We start from the raw sequence: 15,172 nt of genomic DNA on the forward strand, positions 1-15,172 counted from the left end.
TATATTTCTGGTGAAATAATGGAGACTATACAAATCCATCAGCTTTCCTATGAAATGTCCTGCATTTTAACTATTGTGGTTCTTGTTCATAAAAAAATGTTTTTGTTAAGTTCACTTTTTTGGGCCAGCAGTTCTGGGCATGCACATGGCATCGATGCTTACCGAGTCATTGTTGCACACTTGCACTAGGCATTTTCCCTACTGAGATGCTCGCTGAAAAGTCCATGCAGCTCATCTGCATGTGACTTCCTTTGAGAATCTTTTGCTATTTCCAACTCGGTAACTTACCCAGAATCTCAACACATGGTTGTTTCCATGGATTTTTTGTGCATCTGCTCCTTAATCCCTCTACTAGCAAGGCTGTTTACCACCAAGGTATATGGACATAGGAATGCTTTTAAAAGAGTTTTCAGACTAAACTGGCCCAGTTGTCAAGGTGATTTATTTGTTAATGCCATTGGCTGCTGGCTCCTTAGGAAGGGAGAAGGAAGGGATGATACCTATCACCAGATACCATTTGTTTGAAAACATCAGGGAAGTATTTGGGGCTATCCCCTTCCCTAAAAATTAACAAGAAATTACACCTCAGATATGCCAAGACTTTTTTTGCTTCACAACATTTAAAACTGCAATCTTTTCTGAACAGGAAGAAATAAGAAATTGATTTTTCTTTTCCTCTGATTTTTTCACCTCCATCATTCTGCCCATGTTTTATAACATTTCCTCCTTATAACACCCGCACAAAAAAAGGCAAGACACCTCGTGTAGAGGGAATATTTCTCCAGGACACACCATTGGACGAATGACCTTATATTCAGGATTCTAAAAGGAATTTCGGAATTATGCAAGAGTGTAAAAACACAGAGACACAAATAGGTTAACAATGATACCTAGTTCCTCATTCATTTCCAGACAATTCTTCTGAAGCTGGAAACATATTTCTTGGTCAGTTTTTCCTGTCTCCTCTTCAAACCCTCTTCTCACTGCTATCCCAAACTTTACAATGTAACATAACCTATATGGGCTCATTTTCAAATGAGAAAAAAAAGTTCAAAAAGTGATATAAATCTGCATTTAGACGTCTTTCTCACAAAAATGTCCAATTAGTAATTTCAAAACCACATTTTAGACGTTTTCTATGAAGCCCATCAGAAGTGCATTCAAATCACAAGGGGGCGTGTTAAGAACATGATCAGGGCGTTCCTAAACACTTTAACGTCTTCTGCTATAATGGAACAAAACAAAAACATCCAGGGCTATAAGTTGGACATTTTGGTCCAGACCCGTTTTATTAATGAATAAGCCACAAAAAGTGTCTTAAACGACCAGATGACCACAGCAGGAATAAAGGAATGACACCCCCTAACTCCTTCAGTGCACTGTACTGATGAGGAACCAAGTCCATAATTCACTCTGTTACACTTGTGGTGGAAAGGGTCAGGCCCCCCCCTCCAAAAAACCCTACTGTACCCACATATAGATGACACCTGCAGCCATAAAGGCTACTGTAGTGGTGTATAGTTGGGTAAAGTAGTTTTTCTGTGGGTTTTGAAGGTATCCCCATACAATATAAGGGGGTAATGGTGAGATATGTACATGGGACCTTTTATGTGAAGTCCACTGCAGCACCCTCTAGGGTGCCCCATTGCTCTGCTGGGATGCCTGTGTGACCAGTCTACTAGAAAAACTGGCTCCTCCTACATCCCAATGGCTTGATTTCTCACTTACCTTTTTTTTTTAATGGCCCACAAAGAGACATACTAAGTGCAACAGCAGCTAGGAAATGGCCGTTTTCAAAGAAAAAAAAGATAAGACGTTTTTCTGGTTTGAAAATGGCCATTTTCACTACTCAATTTTTGGACATTTTCAGCAAAACGTCCAAAGTCGGATTTAGACGTCATATCGAAAATGCCCCTCTTGGTCTGCTCTTATTTGAGAAATATTACGATTTTCAGAGTGCAAAAAAAGTATTGCCTACAACTTATTTGGTGACACATTTCTACGTAACCCAGTGGACTACCCCATAAAATATACTAGGTTATGACAATAGTAGAAATGGATTGGGTTTATGCCTTTCTGTTCACATGAAGGTACTAACAGAAACAAAAACCAGGTTGAAATTACAACTGGGCACTTTTCCTCACATATGGTGGACATGCAACCAGGTTCAAACCTACCAACATTAATCTTGGATTACGTGCAACAAATATATAAATCCTACCCACAAAGGGCAGAGCACTCCTGTCACATTTTAAGCCACTAGTTGGCAGTTCACCTGTTTATGGCAGCTAAGCTGGCACTGGCACGAATTGGAAACAACAGTCTTTGCCGGCTATGTTTCACATTCTTCAGAAATTGGACTCTGTCTTTCAAATGCCAAAACTGACTGCATTGCGGTGTAGTTTATCTTTTTATAAAGCTGGCGATTCCCCTCTGGTCGGGGATCCCATACTGATGACACCAATGCACACTGGAGGGGGAGGGGGGATTGGGGGGGGGGGTGAAGGGAAGGGTTGGCCCAGAATAGATTGATCTAACGGAAGCATGACTAAAGTCTTTCCATCTGTTTCTGAGTTCAATTAAATTTGTACATAATTTTGCTACAGTCTATACTATCCAAAGCAGGTGACATACCCCACAGCACAGCAGAAACAGCATAGCAGTAAGTTCATTAATCCAATCTCATGAGAGGTCCTGGTGATGACTGCCTGTTGGCAGTGTGGACACACTGTCTGCACCGGTGTGCCTTGGAAGATTTCACCTTGCAGCACTGTCACTGTGGTGGCAGCCCCAGAAGGTACGAAAACCGTGGCTGTGTGTCCGCTGGGAGAGGGGTAATGCCCCGCAATGGGTGGATAGTATCCCATGGGGCTATGGGGTCCAGGAGGTGGACAGTAACCTGAATGAGGAAGCACAAGTGGTGTTGGTTACACATTATACTATGCAGATATTCCTCCAGTTGACAGTTGTAGGTACTTAGGAGTCATCATTGATTTAAACATTTAACAATCAAATTTTATTAGTTATTAAGAAAAGTTTTTTCTGTCCTTAGATTGTTAAGGTTTGTTAAGTGTTACTTTGATGAAAAAAAAGACTCTTCATACTTTAAATTTATGCTCTGTTTACCTCATGTATAAATTATGGTAATATAGCATATACTGGAATTTCTGTTTTTAATTTAAAAAGATTGCACACAATGAAAACTGCAGGTATAAAGACAATATTTATGTACTTTTCCTACAATCCAACATTGCCTCTCTTTCCTCCTCCCATCCAGTACTGCCCTGTTTGTCTCTCCCATCCAGTATTGCTCCTGTGTCCTTCTTGTCTCTCCCCTCCCATCCAGTATTACTCTGCTCCATTTCTTCTTAAGCCCTCCCTCCCATGCTGCTTCTTCAGCCTGCTTTTTTTTTTCACAACCCTCCCAACTCGGATGTTGCTTTTTTCCAACTTGCTCCCCCCTCCAACCCACCCTTCTCCCAACCCAGATGTTGCGTTTTTTTCAGCTTGTTTCCCCCACACACCCCTCCATCCTCCTAGCTCCAATGTTGCTTTTTCCCCCCACAGCCCCCTCTCTCCTTCATCCCAACCCCAAACTTGCTTTTTTTCCACAGCCCTCCCAACTCTGATGTCTAATCTCCCCCATACTGCTTTTGCAATCCTCCCTTCATACCTTGACGCTGTTTTTCTGCTTCTCCAGCCTTCTCCCCCCACCACCATTTCTCTAACCTTTCCCCCGTTCCATGCTGATTCTCCAACCCTCTGCCCGATACAGCTTTTCTCTGGGTCTTCATGCCCCCCCCAGTCTGCTTCTGACCCCACGAGCCTGCCTGCAACAGAGGGGGAGTCTCAGGAACTAGAAAAAAAAGCAGAGTACGCACTGCAGAATAGACACTGCAGCAGTTTTGGTCCTGTACCAAGGAAAAAGTATGGGAGAACATTATTATTATTATTAACATTTGTATAGCGCTACCAGACGCACGCAGCGCTGAACACCTGACACAGAGAGACAGTCCCTGCTCGATAGAACATCTCCCTCAGGTGATCCTGCACTACTGCACGATCTTGCTTTGGGGAAGAAGAGGTTAAGGAGGTACTGCCACACAAGTTAGGGAGAAGTCTCCCAGGCAGTCCAGCGTCTGTGCACTGTGAGGGCTCCAATCGATGACTACATCAGGCAGTGAGTTGGAACTTATACATCATAAAACTTTCCTCTGCCTGCTGATTCAAAGCCCTGGAAAAGATTACTAGTTTAGAGGGAACAGGTGGGGGGACGGAACCATGGGTGTTGACATCACTTTCTTGGGCCAAAAAGTGCCTGAACACTGAACATCGTTCCACCCCATTCTGGCACAAATTTAAGCCCTTGTAATAATCAACAGAGGACTATACAACTGTACTAGAGAAAACTAGGATTGTGCAATATTATAAAACAGCACCATGTGAGCCTGATGAAATGAAGATTATAAAGTGTCAGGTTTGTAAGTCAGAGAATAGGTGGTATAAATCTAGGCTTAAAAAAAGGATATAGAGAATTATAAAAATCTCTCAAAGAAAACAATGCTAAAATAAGTAAAGAAATGATATTTGTCTCAGAAAGCAACACAGGCAAACAGGGCCCGAGAACTATATTAAACTGTGCACCAACTTATTTCCTACACAGCTGAAGGAAAAAGTAATTTGACACTTCTTGAAGAACAATCAGAATGCAGATAAGTAATTATAGACTGACAATGTCAATTAACTCTATAGATCAAGAAGTACTGAACTTAAGGCTACAAGAGTTCTGAATAACCAGGATCAGACTGAAAAGGTTTAAACCATTTCACAGGGAGGATACATGAGTGCGAAGGGGTCTTTATTTTAATAAAGTTATATCTTGACGGATCTTTATGCTTCTTTCCACTGGTTGTATTGGATTTCTGCCAGGTACCTGTTACCTGGATTGGCCACTGTCGGAAAAAGGATACTGGGCTAGATGGACCATTGGTCTGCCCCAGTATGGCTATTCTTATGTTATGTTATGTATCTATGGAAGATGGACGTAGTCATGAGAACATTCAAACTAGTTACACTGTGCAAGGGTGGGACTTGGAATGTTGATTGTGATAGTTACTGTCCTGTTTTTAAGGGAGATGGCACAAAAACCATTTCAAGTACCTATCAAATGCACGATTTCATAGGTGTACTATATCCAGTTAATACACACACCTAGGCCATTCTGCTTGCCTCAGCTTGCACAACAGCACACACTTACTAACAGGCACCTTAAGGAGCAGGAAATGTTTAAAAACAAATAGCCCATTCAGATAACAGGATTAAGAGCTCAATGAATGCCTGGTCAATCTTTTAAGTCAATTATGAAAACTGAAGAGGATATGATGATATCTGGGACAGGCTTAAAAGCTGATAGTTAGCTATATAATGGCAGCTAGACTGGAAGAGGGAAGTTCTATATCCTTGTTTGTTACTGCAGCATATTTGAAATGTTTATTTTTCTTAGCCCTGGGGCAGTGGCGTAGCCAGACTGCCAGTTTTGGATGGGCCTGAACCTAAAGTGAGTGGGCACAACATTTTCTCTCTACCCCCCTTCCCCAGCAAAATGTAGTCACACTAATCAGATGCATTTGTAACACAGGGGTAAAGTGCTGCTTTTCAGTGCATCAGGTTTCAGAAAATAATTTAATAGCCTAACACCCTTTTCAATGAGCTTTCAGAGGCCAAAACCTCCTGCCTCAGGTCAGTATAATGCTGTTATGGTATCCTCTCCTGACCTAAGGAAGGAAGTATTGGTCTCTGAACCTTTATTAACACAGGTACCATATTACTTTATCCTAAATTAAAAATAAAATTATTTTCTTTACCTTTGTTGTATGGCCATTTACTTTTTCTCATTGTGTTGATCCCAGTCTCTAGATTCTGCTTTCCTTCGTCTTTCTCTTGCCAGGGTTTCCTGTCCATTCGTCACCTATGGCTTTTCATCTTTTCCTCACCCTTGATCTCCACATGCCCCTTTCTCTTATTCTCCAGTCTTTCCCTACTCTGTCCTCTCCCTCTTTCCATCCAGCAGCTCCCCTCTTTCTCTCACCATCCTTCCAGTGTCTCCCCTCTTTCTTTTGCATCCAGCGTCTCCTTTTTCTCCCTACCCTTCCATCCAGTGTCTTCCCTCTTTCTCTCCTTATCCTTCCACTCATCTACCCTCTCTCCTGATCCTTCCATCTAGTGTCTCTATCTCCCCTCTCCTTCTATCCAGTGTCTATCTCTCTACCCTTTTCTGTTCAGTCTCCTCCCTCTCTCCACATCCTTCTAGTTTCTCCGCTTTTTCTCTGCATCCTTTCATCCATCTCCCCTCTTTCTCTCCCATGTCCAGCAGCTCTCTCCCCTCTAGTCCCTTCTTCCTCTTCTTCCCTTGTCCAGCAGCTCTCCAGCCCCTTCCTCCTCTCCCTCCCATGTCCCAGCAGCTCTCTCCCTTCCCTCCAGTCCCTTCTTCCTCTCCCTCCCATGTCCAGTAGCTCTCTCCCTTCCAACCAGCACCTGTCCCTTCCCACTCTCCATTCAGTAACTGTCTCTTCCAAATCTTCCTCCTCCCCTTCTTTCTGACTCTTTCTTTCAGGATCCCATCCAGCCCCTCTCGTCCTCCTTCCAACCAGCACGTGTCCCTTCCCTTTCTCACTCTGACCCTCCTATCCAGCTCCTGTCCCCTCTGCCATCTTCCCCTTTCCTTCCAGCATCTGACCTCTTTCCCTTCCCCTCCCTCTGACACCCCACTGCTGCTAATGCTCCATCTTAAGCACCTCGCGTCTGCTGCTCTGTCTGCCCTGCTCTGCCTGCAGCTGTAAGCGATTTGCTCGTCGGCCCTTCCTTCACCGTGTCCCCCCCTCACGGAAATAGGAAGTTACATCAGAGGGCGGGACACGGTGAAGGAAGGGCCGACGAGCAAATCGCTTTACAGCTGCAGCAGCGCAGAGCAGGGTAGAGAGAGCAGCTAACGCGAGGCGCTTCACCGTCCGATTCGTCTTTTAAGGTTAGGTTCCGGGTGGTCTGCTCCTCGACGGAGCTGCGACGCTGGCGGGGCGGATTGCCCCGCCTTGGTACGACGATGTTGGGGCGGGCCTGGAGGGAAAGTGGGTAGGCCTGGGCCCGTCCAGGCCCACCCGTGGCTACGCCCCTGCCCTGGGGTAACCTAGCGGCCCCTCCTCAACTCTGAAGAGGTACTTTCCCTCTGCATCTCTCTTGCAGAGCCCAAATTCACCCTGTGGAGGTCATGGCAGTCATTTTGAGACTGGAACTGGCACAGGCAGGAGTGACAGGAGATTGGAACTGGCAGAGGCCCACAGTTCAATTAAACAGTCGGGTGGTAAGCTGGCAGAGGAGGAGGAAGTAACACCATGTGCAGAAGTTCACTTCCTCTTCCTCCCTGCAGGGGAGGGAGGGGAGGGGATAGAGACCAGATACCGTCACTTTGCAGAATTCTATTCTGTGCAAATTCTGTGCTGTGCAGTTGCACAGAATTTCCCCCAGGAGTAATATATTTTGCATTCAAGCTCAGGGAAAAGAAGAGAGGGGGAGTGGGTATAATGTTTACAAGAGGCAAGTAATAAAAGATAATGGATGGTTGCAACACCTGTTCACTTGACTCCATTGAGATCATTATAATACAAGCAACAAAGCCCGTTTCATGAAAAATGAAACGGGCCCTAGGAAGGCTCTCGTCTAAGCGATTTCTCCTCTCTCCCCTGCCCTCCATGTCCAGCGATTCTCCACTCTAATCCATGTCCTGCGATTCTCCTCTGTCCTGCCCTACAATCCATATCCAGCGAGTCTCCTCTGCCCTGCCCTCCCATCCATGTCCAGCAATTCTCCCCTCCCATCCAATCCATGTCCAGCGATTCTCCTCTGCCCTCCCGTGTTCCGTGATTCTCCCCCTCCCCTCCTATCCCTTTCCCATCCATGTCCAGCGATTCTCCTCTGCCCTGCCCTCCCCTCCATGTCCAGCAATTCTCCCCTCCTCTTCTCCTTCCTGCTGTCCTGCCTTTAAGCTGTTCATGCTACCTCAGGTCGCAGTAGCAGCAGGTTCAGCTTGTGACTTCTCCAGCCTTCCCTCTCTGTGTCCCGTCACCCTCTGACGTAATTTCGTCTTTCCGCGAGGGCGGGACACTGATAGGGAAGGGAACACTGGAGGCGAGCTGATGTCAGCTCATTTGCATGCTGTTACAAACCTAGTCAGCCATCTAGGGAAGCAGAGTGACCAATTATTATATAGATTATGACGTTTGCTATATAGATAGCGTATGAAGACTAAATTTGTTTCTTTAATCCCCCTCCGACTTCCTCAATGCACTATGAGAACAATATCCCTGTGGCAGCATGGCTGGCTGCAGAACCTCATAGAAAATGTGGCACACAGACATACAGGCTGCAGGTAAAAAGTCATTAGTGCTTTATGTACAACAAAAAGGCTGTACCCAGCTCTGTTATCTGTATTTGTAAATAAAAACTTACAAAATTTTGCAAAACATAGGGTAACTTTTCTGAATGTAATGTCCAATGGTAACAAATTCCACCATTTGGTTGCTTGAAAATCAAAACTGACAGAATGCAGAGTTTTATAAACAATTTCACTACACTTTGGATAATGAAGCAATAGGAATCCACTTGAATATATTCTAGCATTCCGCTCAGGTAAATCTACCAGATTCTACATATAACTAGGAGTTATACCATACAATATCTGGTAGGTCAGTGTGCACAATTTAAATAATGAATGTGCCTCTACTGGCAGCCAACGTAAAGACACCAACAATGGAGTCACCCTATCATATTTTGATGTCCTATATAATCAAAACGGGCTGCAGTGTTTTGTGCTGTCTGAAGTTCTCACCAAGGCCTTTATAACCTACATATATGATAGATTATTAGTTCAAACATTGGTCCTAGTTAATCAAAAGGTATCCAAGGGAAAATAAACCAGCACTCTTCTAAGTTTCCATACGATTCTAAATATCTCTAGTAACTATGGCCACTGTTTGCTGTTCAAACGATGGATGATTGTCAATGATCACTCCCATCTGAATAAACTAGTCCAAAAGCATTCAACTCAGACTCCAGTCTTTTAGCACTTGTAGCAACGTGTCAGCAAGTCTAGGCCCAAACCATACAGTCTTATTTTTGTGGATACATTTATTTATTTTTAATAGTATACTGTTTCATCTGCTCCTAGATGGCAGATGACAGGGGCTGCTCTCTGGATTCAACAAGATATATTTTTCAACCAAAGGCAATACAGCTCAACCTTTCTTGTGCCTGATATGAACGTACCCCAACTGAACAGTTCTGGCATGCAGTGGGATCAATTTGTTGATCAGAATTCCAAACCTGTTAAGATTTCTTTCAAAAAAACTTTTTTTCAAAATTTTTGGCAATACAAAAAGTGTTAATATTCCAGTTTCAATGTGGCATTTGTCTCAATGAGTGGTGTAAAAAAAAAAAAAATTCATCCTGAATCTTTTAACTGTCTGTACAAAAACAGTGTCAATTTTTATTTCCATGTGTAAGATTTTAAATAAGCAGTGAATGCAAAACAAGGAAGTTTTTCAAAAGTTGTAAATCATTAACTGATTTCTTCTCTTAAAATCATGATTCCTCTCCATGTGGCTAAAGCCTTCTTACACTTACACCAAAAAGCCATCCTGATTAGAGATCAACACAACAGTTTTCTCATTGATCTATTAATGACCCACTGTAAATAACATGTGAATATGCACAGAAATGACTATTTGGTAAATCTTGTTTGAACAAATGTGAGCTCAGTTTGAGTTTTGTAAAGTTCCCTGTCCTACTGATGATACCTGTAATGTCCCAGAACTGAAACATTAAGTTCTGCAGACTTGGAACAAAATTTGGGTAACCTACCTAGGGCAAAAGGGAGCAATATATGGAGTTGTCTCCCACTTTCCCTGCATTCAGCTTCAAAAATAAATTTTCACTGCAGATCTAATTAAAACTGCATTCAAGGCTGGCGCAAGATTTCTGTCTGCCCCGTGTGACTTCAAAATTTGGCATCACAATTCCAGCATATCATTTGTGTCTTTTCTCTCCACTACTGGTGGCATCTCTATTCAACTCCTCAAAAATGTACACAGAACAATTGCCAGCGCCTTTTCTTCTGTCTCCCATTTAGCTCTATGTTCCTTACTCCTTTCCCAGTCCTCTAGATCGCTCTCTCATGTCTCCTTGGACCCTGTTTGGTCCCTTCCTCATGTTCTTTCTGTCATTTTTCATTCCTTCATGTTCTGTCCTTCCTTCTCTCCCCATGGACCCGGCTTGTCTGCTCCTCCCTCAATCACATTAGCCTTCCCTCCTACCTTATATCCCCCTTTCCTATGTCTTTCCATTCCTCTTTTCTCAAGCCCTCTCTGCCCAGACCTCAGTTGTTTAAAGTTTTTTGGGGGGGAAGGGGGGGGGGGAGTTTGCCGCGCTACTCTCCACCTCTGCCGCAATCCCACATACATACCTCCTCCAGCTCACTTTTCATGCATGTGGGCTTCTCACATGCACGCTCCTTCATTAAAACCAAGCATGTGCATGACGGTGAGGGTGGGGCAGGGCAGGCAGCTCAGGAAAAACAAAAATCAACTGGAGAAGGGCTTCTGCTGGCAGGGTTATGGGATACTCCCCTCCCCCTGCTAGCCAAACTAGCAGGCAGCGCATCAATTTTGGGGAGACCTGAACCCAAATAAGGGAGCCTAGCATCCCCCTCCCCTCTGCTTGCCCTTGTGGCTTCCCTCTGTCCCTCTCTCCTCACGCCCTCATTTCTTTCCTCTTCCAGTGTTACCAGGTTTTTCTGCAGTAATTAGGCCCTACCGATAAAGGTTATCTAGATACAATACACCAGTTCATCTCAGAAATCTCTAAAGGTGCAGCAACTAGAAAGCAAAATTTGTTTAACTAATGTTTCTCCTTTCCCATGAAACATGGCTTTTTCTACTGAATAGCTGGCAAAGGGAGGAGAAGGAAAGTTCTGGAATCAGTTGTTCTAACACTATCCTTCACTCGCCCTTTACAAGGCAAAGCTGATCGTTCTACTCCTTGAACAAAGCAAAAAACAGCCATGGTGAAAAACAGTACTTGATGTAGCTATTTATTCATATACATAAAAGACGTAAGATGGTGATTAAAAGCACAATGATGATTTCAGCTTGTGCGAGACTATCAGGACCTATTCTTTTGCTCCTCACAGATTGCTGCTCAGCTCTGATGTGCAGTCTGCATAGTCAAAGTGACTGGATTTGATCATCTATAGGTGAGGATACTCAATGAACAATTTTAATGACAAATAGGGGTGTCAAACCTCAGAGTATGTTTTGAGGAACATTCTGGGACATGCCTAGACACTAAACCAGATGCCCTCTTTTACATTACAGGGTAAAGGTACTGGCCATTTTTAAAAATAAAAATGAGGAACTTCCTTTCCAAATACAGGCTACCTGTAATGCCTATTCATCACGACAGACTGTGCAGAAAGAACATGCTTTTGAAGTGGTGTCGTACCCGGAGTACGGGAGCAGGAGCAGGGGGTAGAAGGGCTACGTGCAACAGAGCAGCAGCATCCAAAGGGAACTTTAAGGAGAGCAGACTTACCTCTCCCCTGACTCCAGGGCAACCCGAACAGCAGCGAAGTAGTTCTGCAGATATGCGTGTGTGCAGGGTTACCAGTTTATAAAGCCCCTGATAGGTGCAGAAGCTGAGATAGGGTGGGCCCCAGGTCCACCCATAGCTAAGCCCCTTAGATGCACCTATGTATATGTATGTGTGTGTATATATATATATATATATATATAAAAAAAATTTTCTTCACAGAGAGAGTGGTGGATACTTGGAATGCCCTCCCGTGGGAGGTGGAGGAGATGAAATCGTTAACAGAATTCAAACATTCGTGGGATAAACATAAAGGAATCCTGTTCAGAAGGAATGGACCCTCAGAAGCTTAGCCGAGATTGGGTGGCAGAGCCGGAGGTGGGGCTAGTGCTGGGCAAGACTTCTACGGTCTGTGTCCTGAAAATGGCAGATACAAATCAAGGTCAGGTATACACATAAAGTAGCACCTATGAGTTTATCTTGTTGGGCAGACTGGATGGACCGTGTAGGTCTTTTTCTGCCGTCATCTACTATGTTACTATGTTTTTGTTTTTCCAGTGCTTCTTGTAATGCCCACACCAGAATGCTTTGAAAATGTGCTTACATGTTCGGCTCTGTACTGAAAGTAGGTTTGGGGCACATATCTGTCCGGCACAATTCTCTGCGTAACTGAAGGAGGTGGAGCTGCTATTGGAGGTGTTCATGTGTCCTTCTGTGGTTTATCTTAAGATGCACAGGTGCAAGATGGACAGATGCCTACTATACCACTAATACAAAAAGTGTAATTTTATAACTGTGCACCTGGTAAGTGAAAATTCTATAAAGGGACATACGTGCAGAGACTTATGCCAGTCATAGGGCCTAAGTTCCAGGGAACAAGTGTAACATGTGTTCCTCCCAGATTCTGCCTGTGTATACCCACCCACCCTCAAACTACGAAGAAAAACATTTACAGAATAGCATGTAAGCAACATATTTGCATGTACATGTAATTGCTCAATAGAAAAACCTTCAAACTGCACAAAGAATACCTACTAAAAACATAAGCCTGTTCAAACATTTGGAGAGGAAGATTTTAAACTACATATTGGTTTTTTTCAAACTGCTTTTCTCCTTCTCCTGGAACCTAGAGCTCCACACATGAGCATACTGGAGAGAACAGTCAGTGCAGAGGAGCCATATGGCAGTTCACTCATAGCAGCCTGTGTTATACCCACTTTGAGTCTTCATCTTCCCAGTCACTTCTGTTCGAGGAGGAGCCACTTGATACTTACTATTGGAATTTTTTTGTTAAATAATAAAATGTCTGAGCTATTTATTCAAGTGGTGGTCTCTCCATTACCAAAGTTCAGATTGGGATGTAAATCATGTTTTGAATATAACGGTCTGCATTTTAGCACATATCTTTGGGGGGGGGGGGGGGGGGGGATTACAAACTTTTTATATGCACTGTATGGTGCCCCTGTATCCAAGAAACATACCCCTCAGCAGCTTTTGAGATCCTAGGTACATGCTTGTTTCAGCTATAGAAAAGACCTTGGAGACACCAACAGAAGGGCTGTGTGCAAGGGCATTCAGTACCAGAAGATGACTGGACCCAGAATTCACTCCAAATTCCTGTTGAGAAGCACCCATCACAGAAACTGGAAAATCTGGCCTGCACAACATTTTCAGATACACCACCAAGTGAAAAGTTACAGAATCTGGAATGATTTAACGCTTGGATAATCCCTTGCAGACTTACCGTGGGGCATGTAGGGCATGCTGCCTTCGGTAGGCATGTGTAGTGGGATGAAACCTGGCTGAGGCGCTGGCTCATATGGGGGTGGTCCACAGTCTGGAGGAGGGACTGGCATACTCTGAGGTTGTGTAGTAGTAGGAGATGGTATTCCTGGAAAGGTAATGAGAAAAAGCTTACACTTGCTTTTCAGACAAAGAGAGAGTTAGACAACAGTTTCCATTTACCAAGGCTTCCATATGCAAAGGAAGTGCTGCCAAAGGGAAAAAATAATCCAAATTATAGGCACACAATGTTAAGTTCCATGTTAGGATGCTGGGCTCAATTGACCTTGGTCTGACTCTTCATGGTTTACCTTACGTACTTGTGCACTGGAGTGCAAAAAGAATCAAGTGGAGGCAAAAAACTTTGTATAAAATGCTCTTAAGTTGACCATGCATGCTTGTTTATGGACAAGAGAACTGTAGGTGGTTTCACTTTTCCTGCTAAAACCATCACATCCTACTTACCTTTATTCTTCAAAAGTATTAAACAAAAACAAATGTCTGCCAAGCTGATTCATTATCCAGAGTTTGAAGATCCAACCAACAGCGACAGAAAATGAACAAGTCATAAAAATAATATCACGTACCGAGTGTAGAGCAGAAGTGAGCAATGAGCACAAGAGAAAAAAAAGGCATCAAAAGATCAGTCCTGATCTGGTTTCTTGCACTTACCAAAGCTGGATGGAGGGCCATGCTTTTCTTCTAACAAAGCATCAGAAGGTCTACCGGTATAGGGATGGGGGGCATCAGACATGGTTTACTGTTTCCTCTGAGGCTACAAGAAAAATGTTCCATGCAGTTATTACAGAGTATAAAGAAGCAGGAGCAATAAGGCGGTCATCAGAAGACATGTCTCCATGTTCAAATGCTTTCATCTCTAACTACCAGAATTACTAGACGATGACATTTTTGCACCTATTAGCAATTCCTGCTCTTTCTAGTCAATTATGCTAAACACTTCTGGTGTCAGAGTTCTTTTTTTGCTGACCTCCTCTGTGCTTTGCATTACCACTAAACAGAACAGAAGCCTGGCAGCAGTGTACAGTCATCTGATGTCACCCTGTAGTGCACATGGAGAGTTCCACTAGCACTAGAGAGCTGTGCTGCCAAAAATGGAATAAGGGGTCACTTTCCCAGTCTAGCTTCTGTCCCCTTTCATTCCTTCCTTCCTTTCTTCTTGGGGTCTAGAATATTGCTAGGCAGTGCTCACAGAACCTAGGAAAGAGGGCAATCCAACTCTGGCACAACTGTCACAATTGCCAGGCACATATATCAGATTCTGAAGGGAGTCTATCTGTGGCTACAATTGAGGTTGAGGTAGTTCAAACAAGGTAGTTCAGACCTCAAACAAGGTCCACCATCCCCTACAGTAGGACATCCTAGTATTATAAAAAGAAAGGACAGAAATTTGCTGGATTGACAGGATAGCAGTGGAGCGATAACATACAGCCCAAATGGGAGAGGCGCTATGCATCTGTAAACCAATCACAAGCCAAAGAACAGAACAGATCCCCGATTAAGGTCACACAGCAAATATTTATTTAAAAATAACCTGACGTGCCCATGTTTTGCCCGAAGGTTGCATCAGGGGTAACACTATAAAACATTAAATCAATACATAAAAACTAAATTAAAGTGTAGAATTCAAATAAAATAATTAAAAAAAAAAAAAAAAAAAACCAAAACAAAACATATTCAAAATACATATATGGATAGGGTAAATCATAAAAAAATGATTCAAGATATATTCCAA

The 15,172-nt window shown here is 43.4% G+C and overlaps 1 protein-coding gene across 6 annotated transcripts in view; it reads right to left on the minus strand.

Moving 5' to 3' along the window:
• The window catches only part of CDIP1 (cell death inducing p53 target 1), a 55,117-nt gene that overhangs the window by 8,755 nt on the left and 31,190 nt on the right, over positions 1–15,172 (minus strand). For all 6 annotated transcript variants that reach the window (XM_030212706.1, XM_030212705.1, XM_030212709.1 and 3 more), the window contains 3 exons: positions 14,092–14,194; positions 13,382–13,528; positions 2,635–2,899 (listed from right to left, as the gene is read on the minus strand). In XM_030212706.1, coding sequence (XP_030068566.1) covers positions 2,635–2,899; positions 13,382–13,528; positions 14,092–14,173 — 494 coding nt within the window. In that variant the 5' untranslated portion in view covers positions 14,174–14,194. The remainder of the gene's footprint in view (positions 1–2,634; positions 2,900–13,381; positions 13,529–14,091; positions 14,195–15,172) is intronic.

Source organism: Microcaecilia unicolor, chromosome 8 (genome assembly GCF_901765095.1).
Source record: "Microcaecilia unicolor chromosome 8, aMicUni1.1, whole genome shotgun sequence".
NCBI lineage: Eukaryota > Metazoa > Chordata > Amphibia > Gymnophiona > Siphonopidae > Microcaecilia > Microcaecilia unicolor.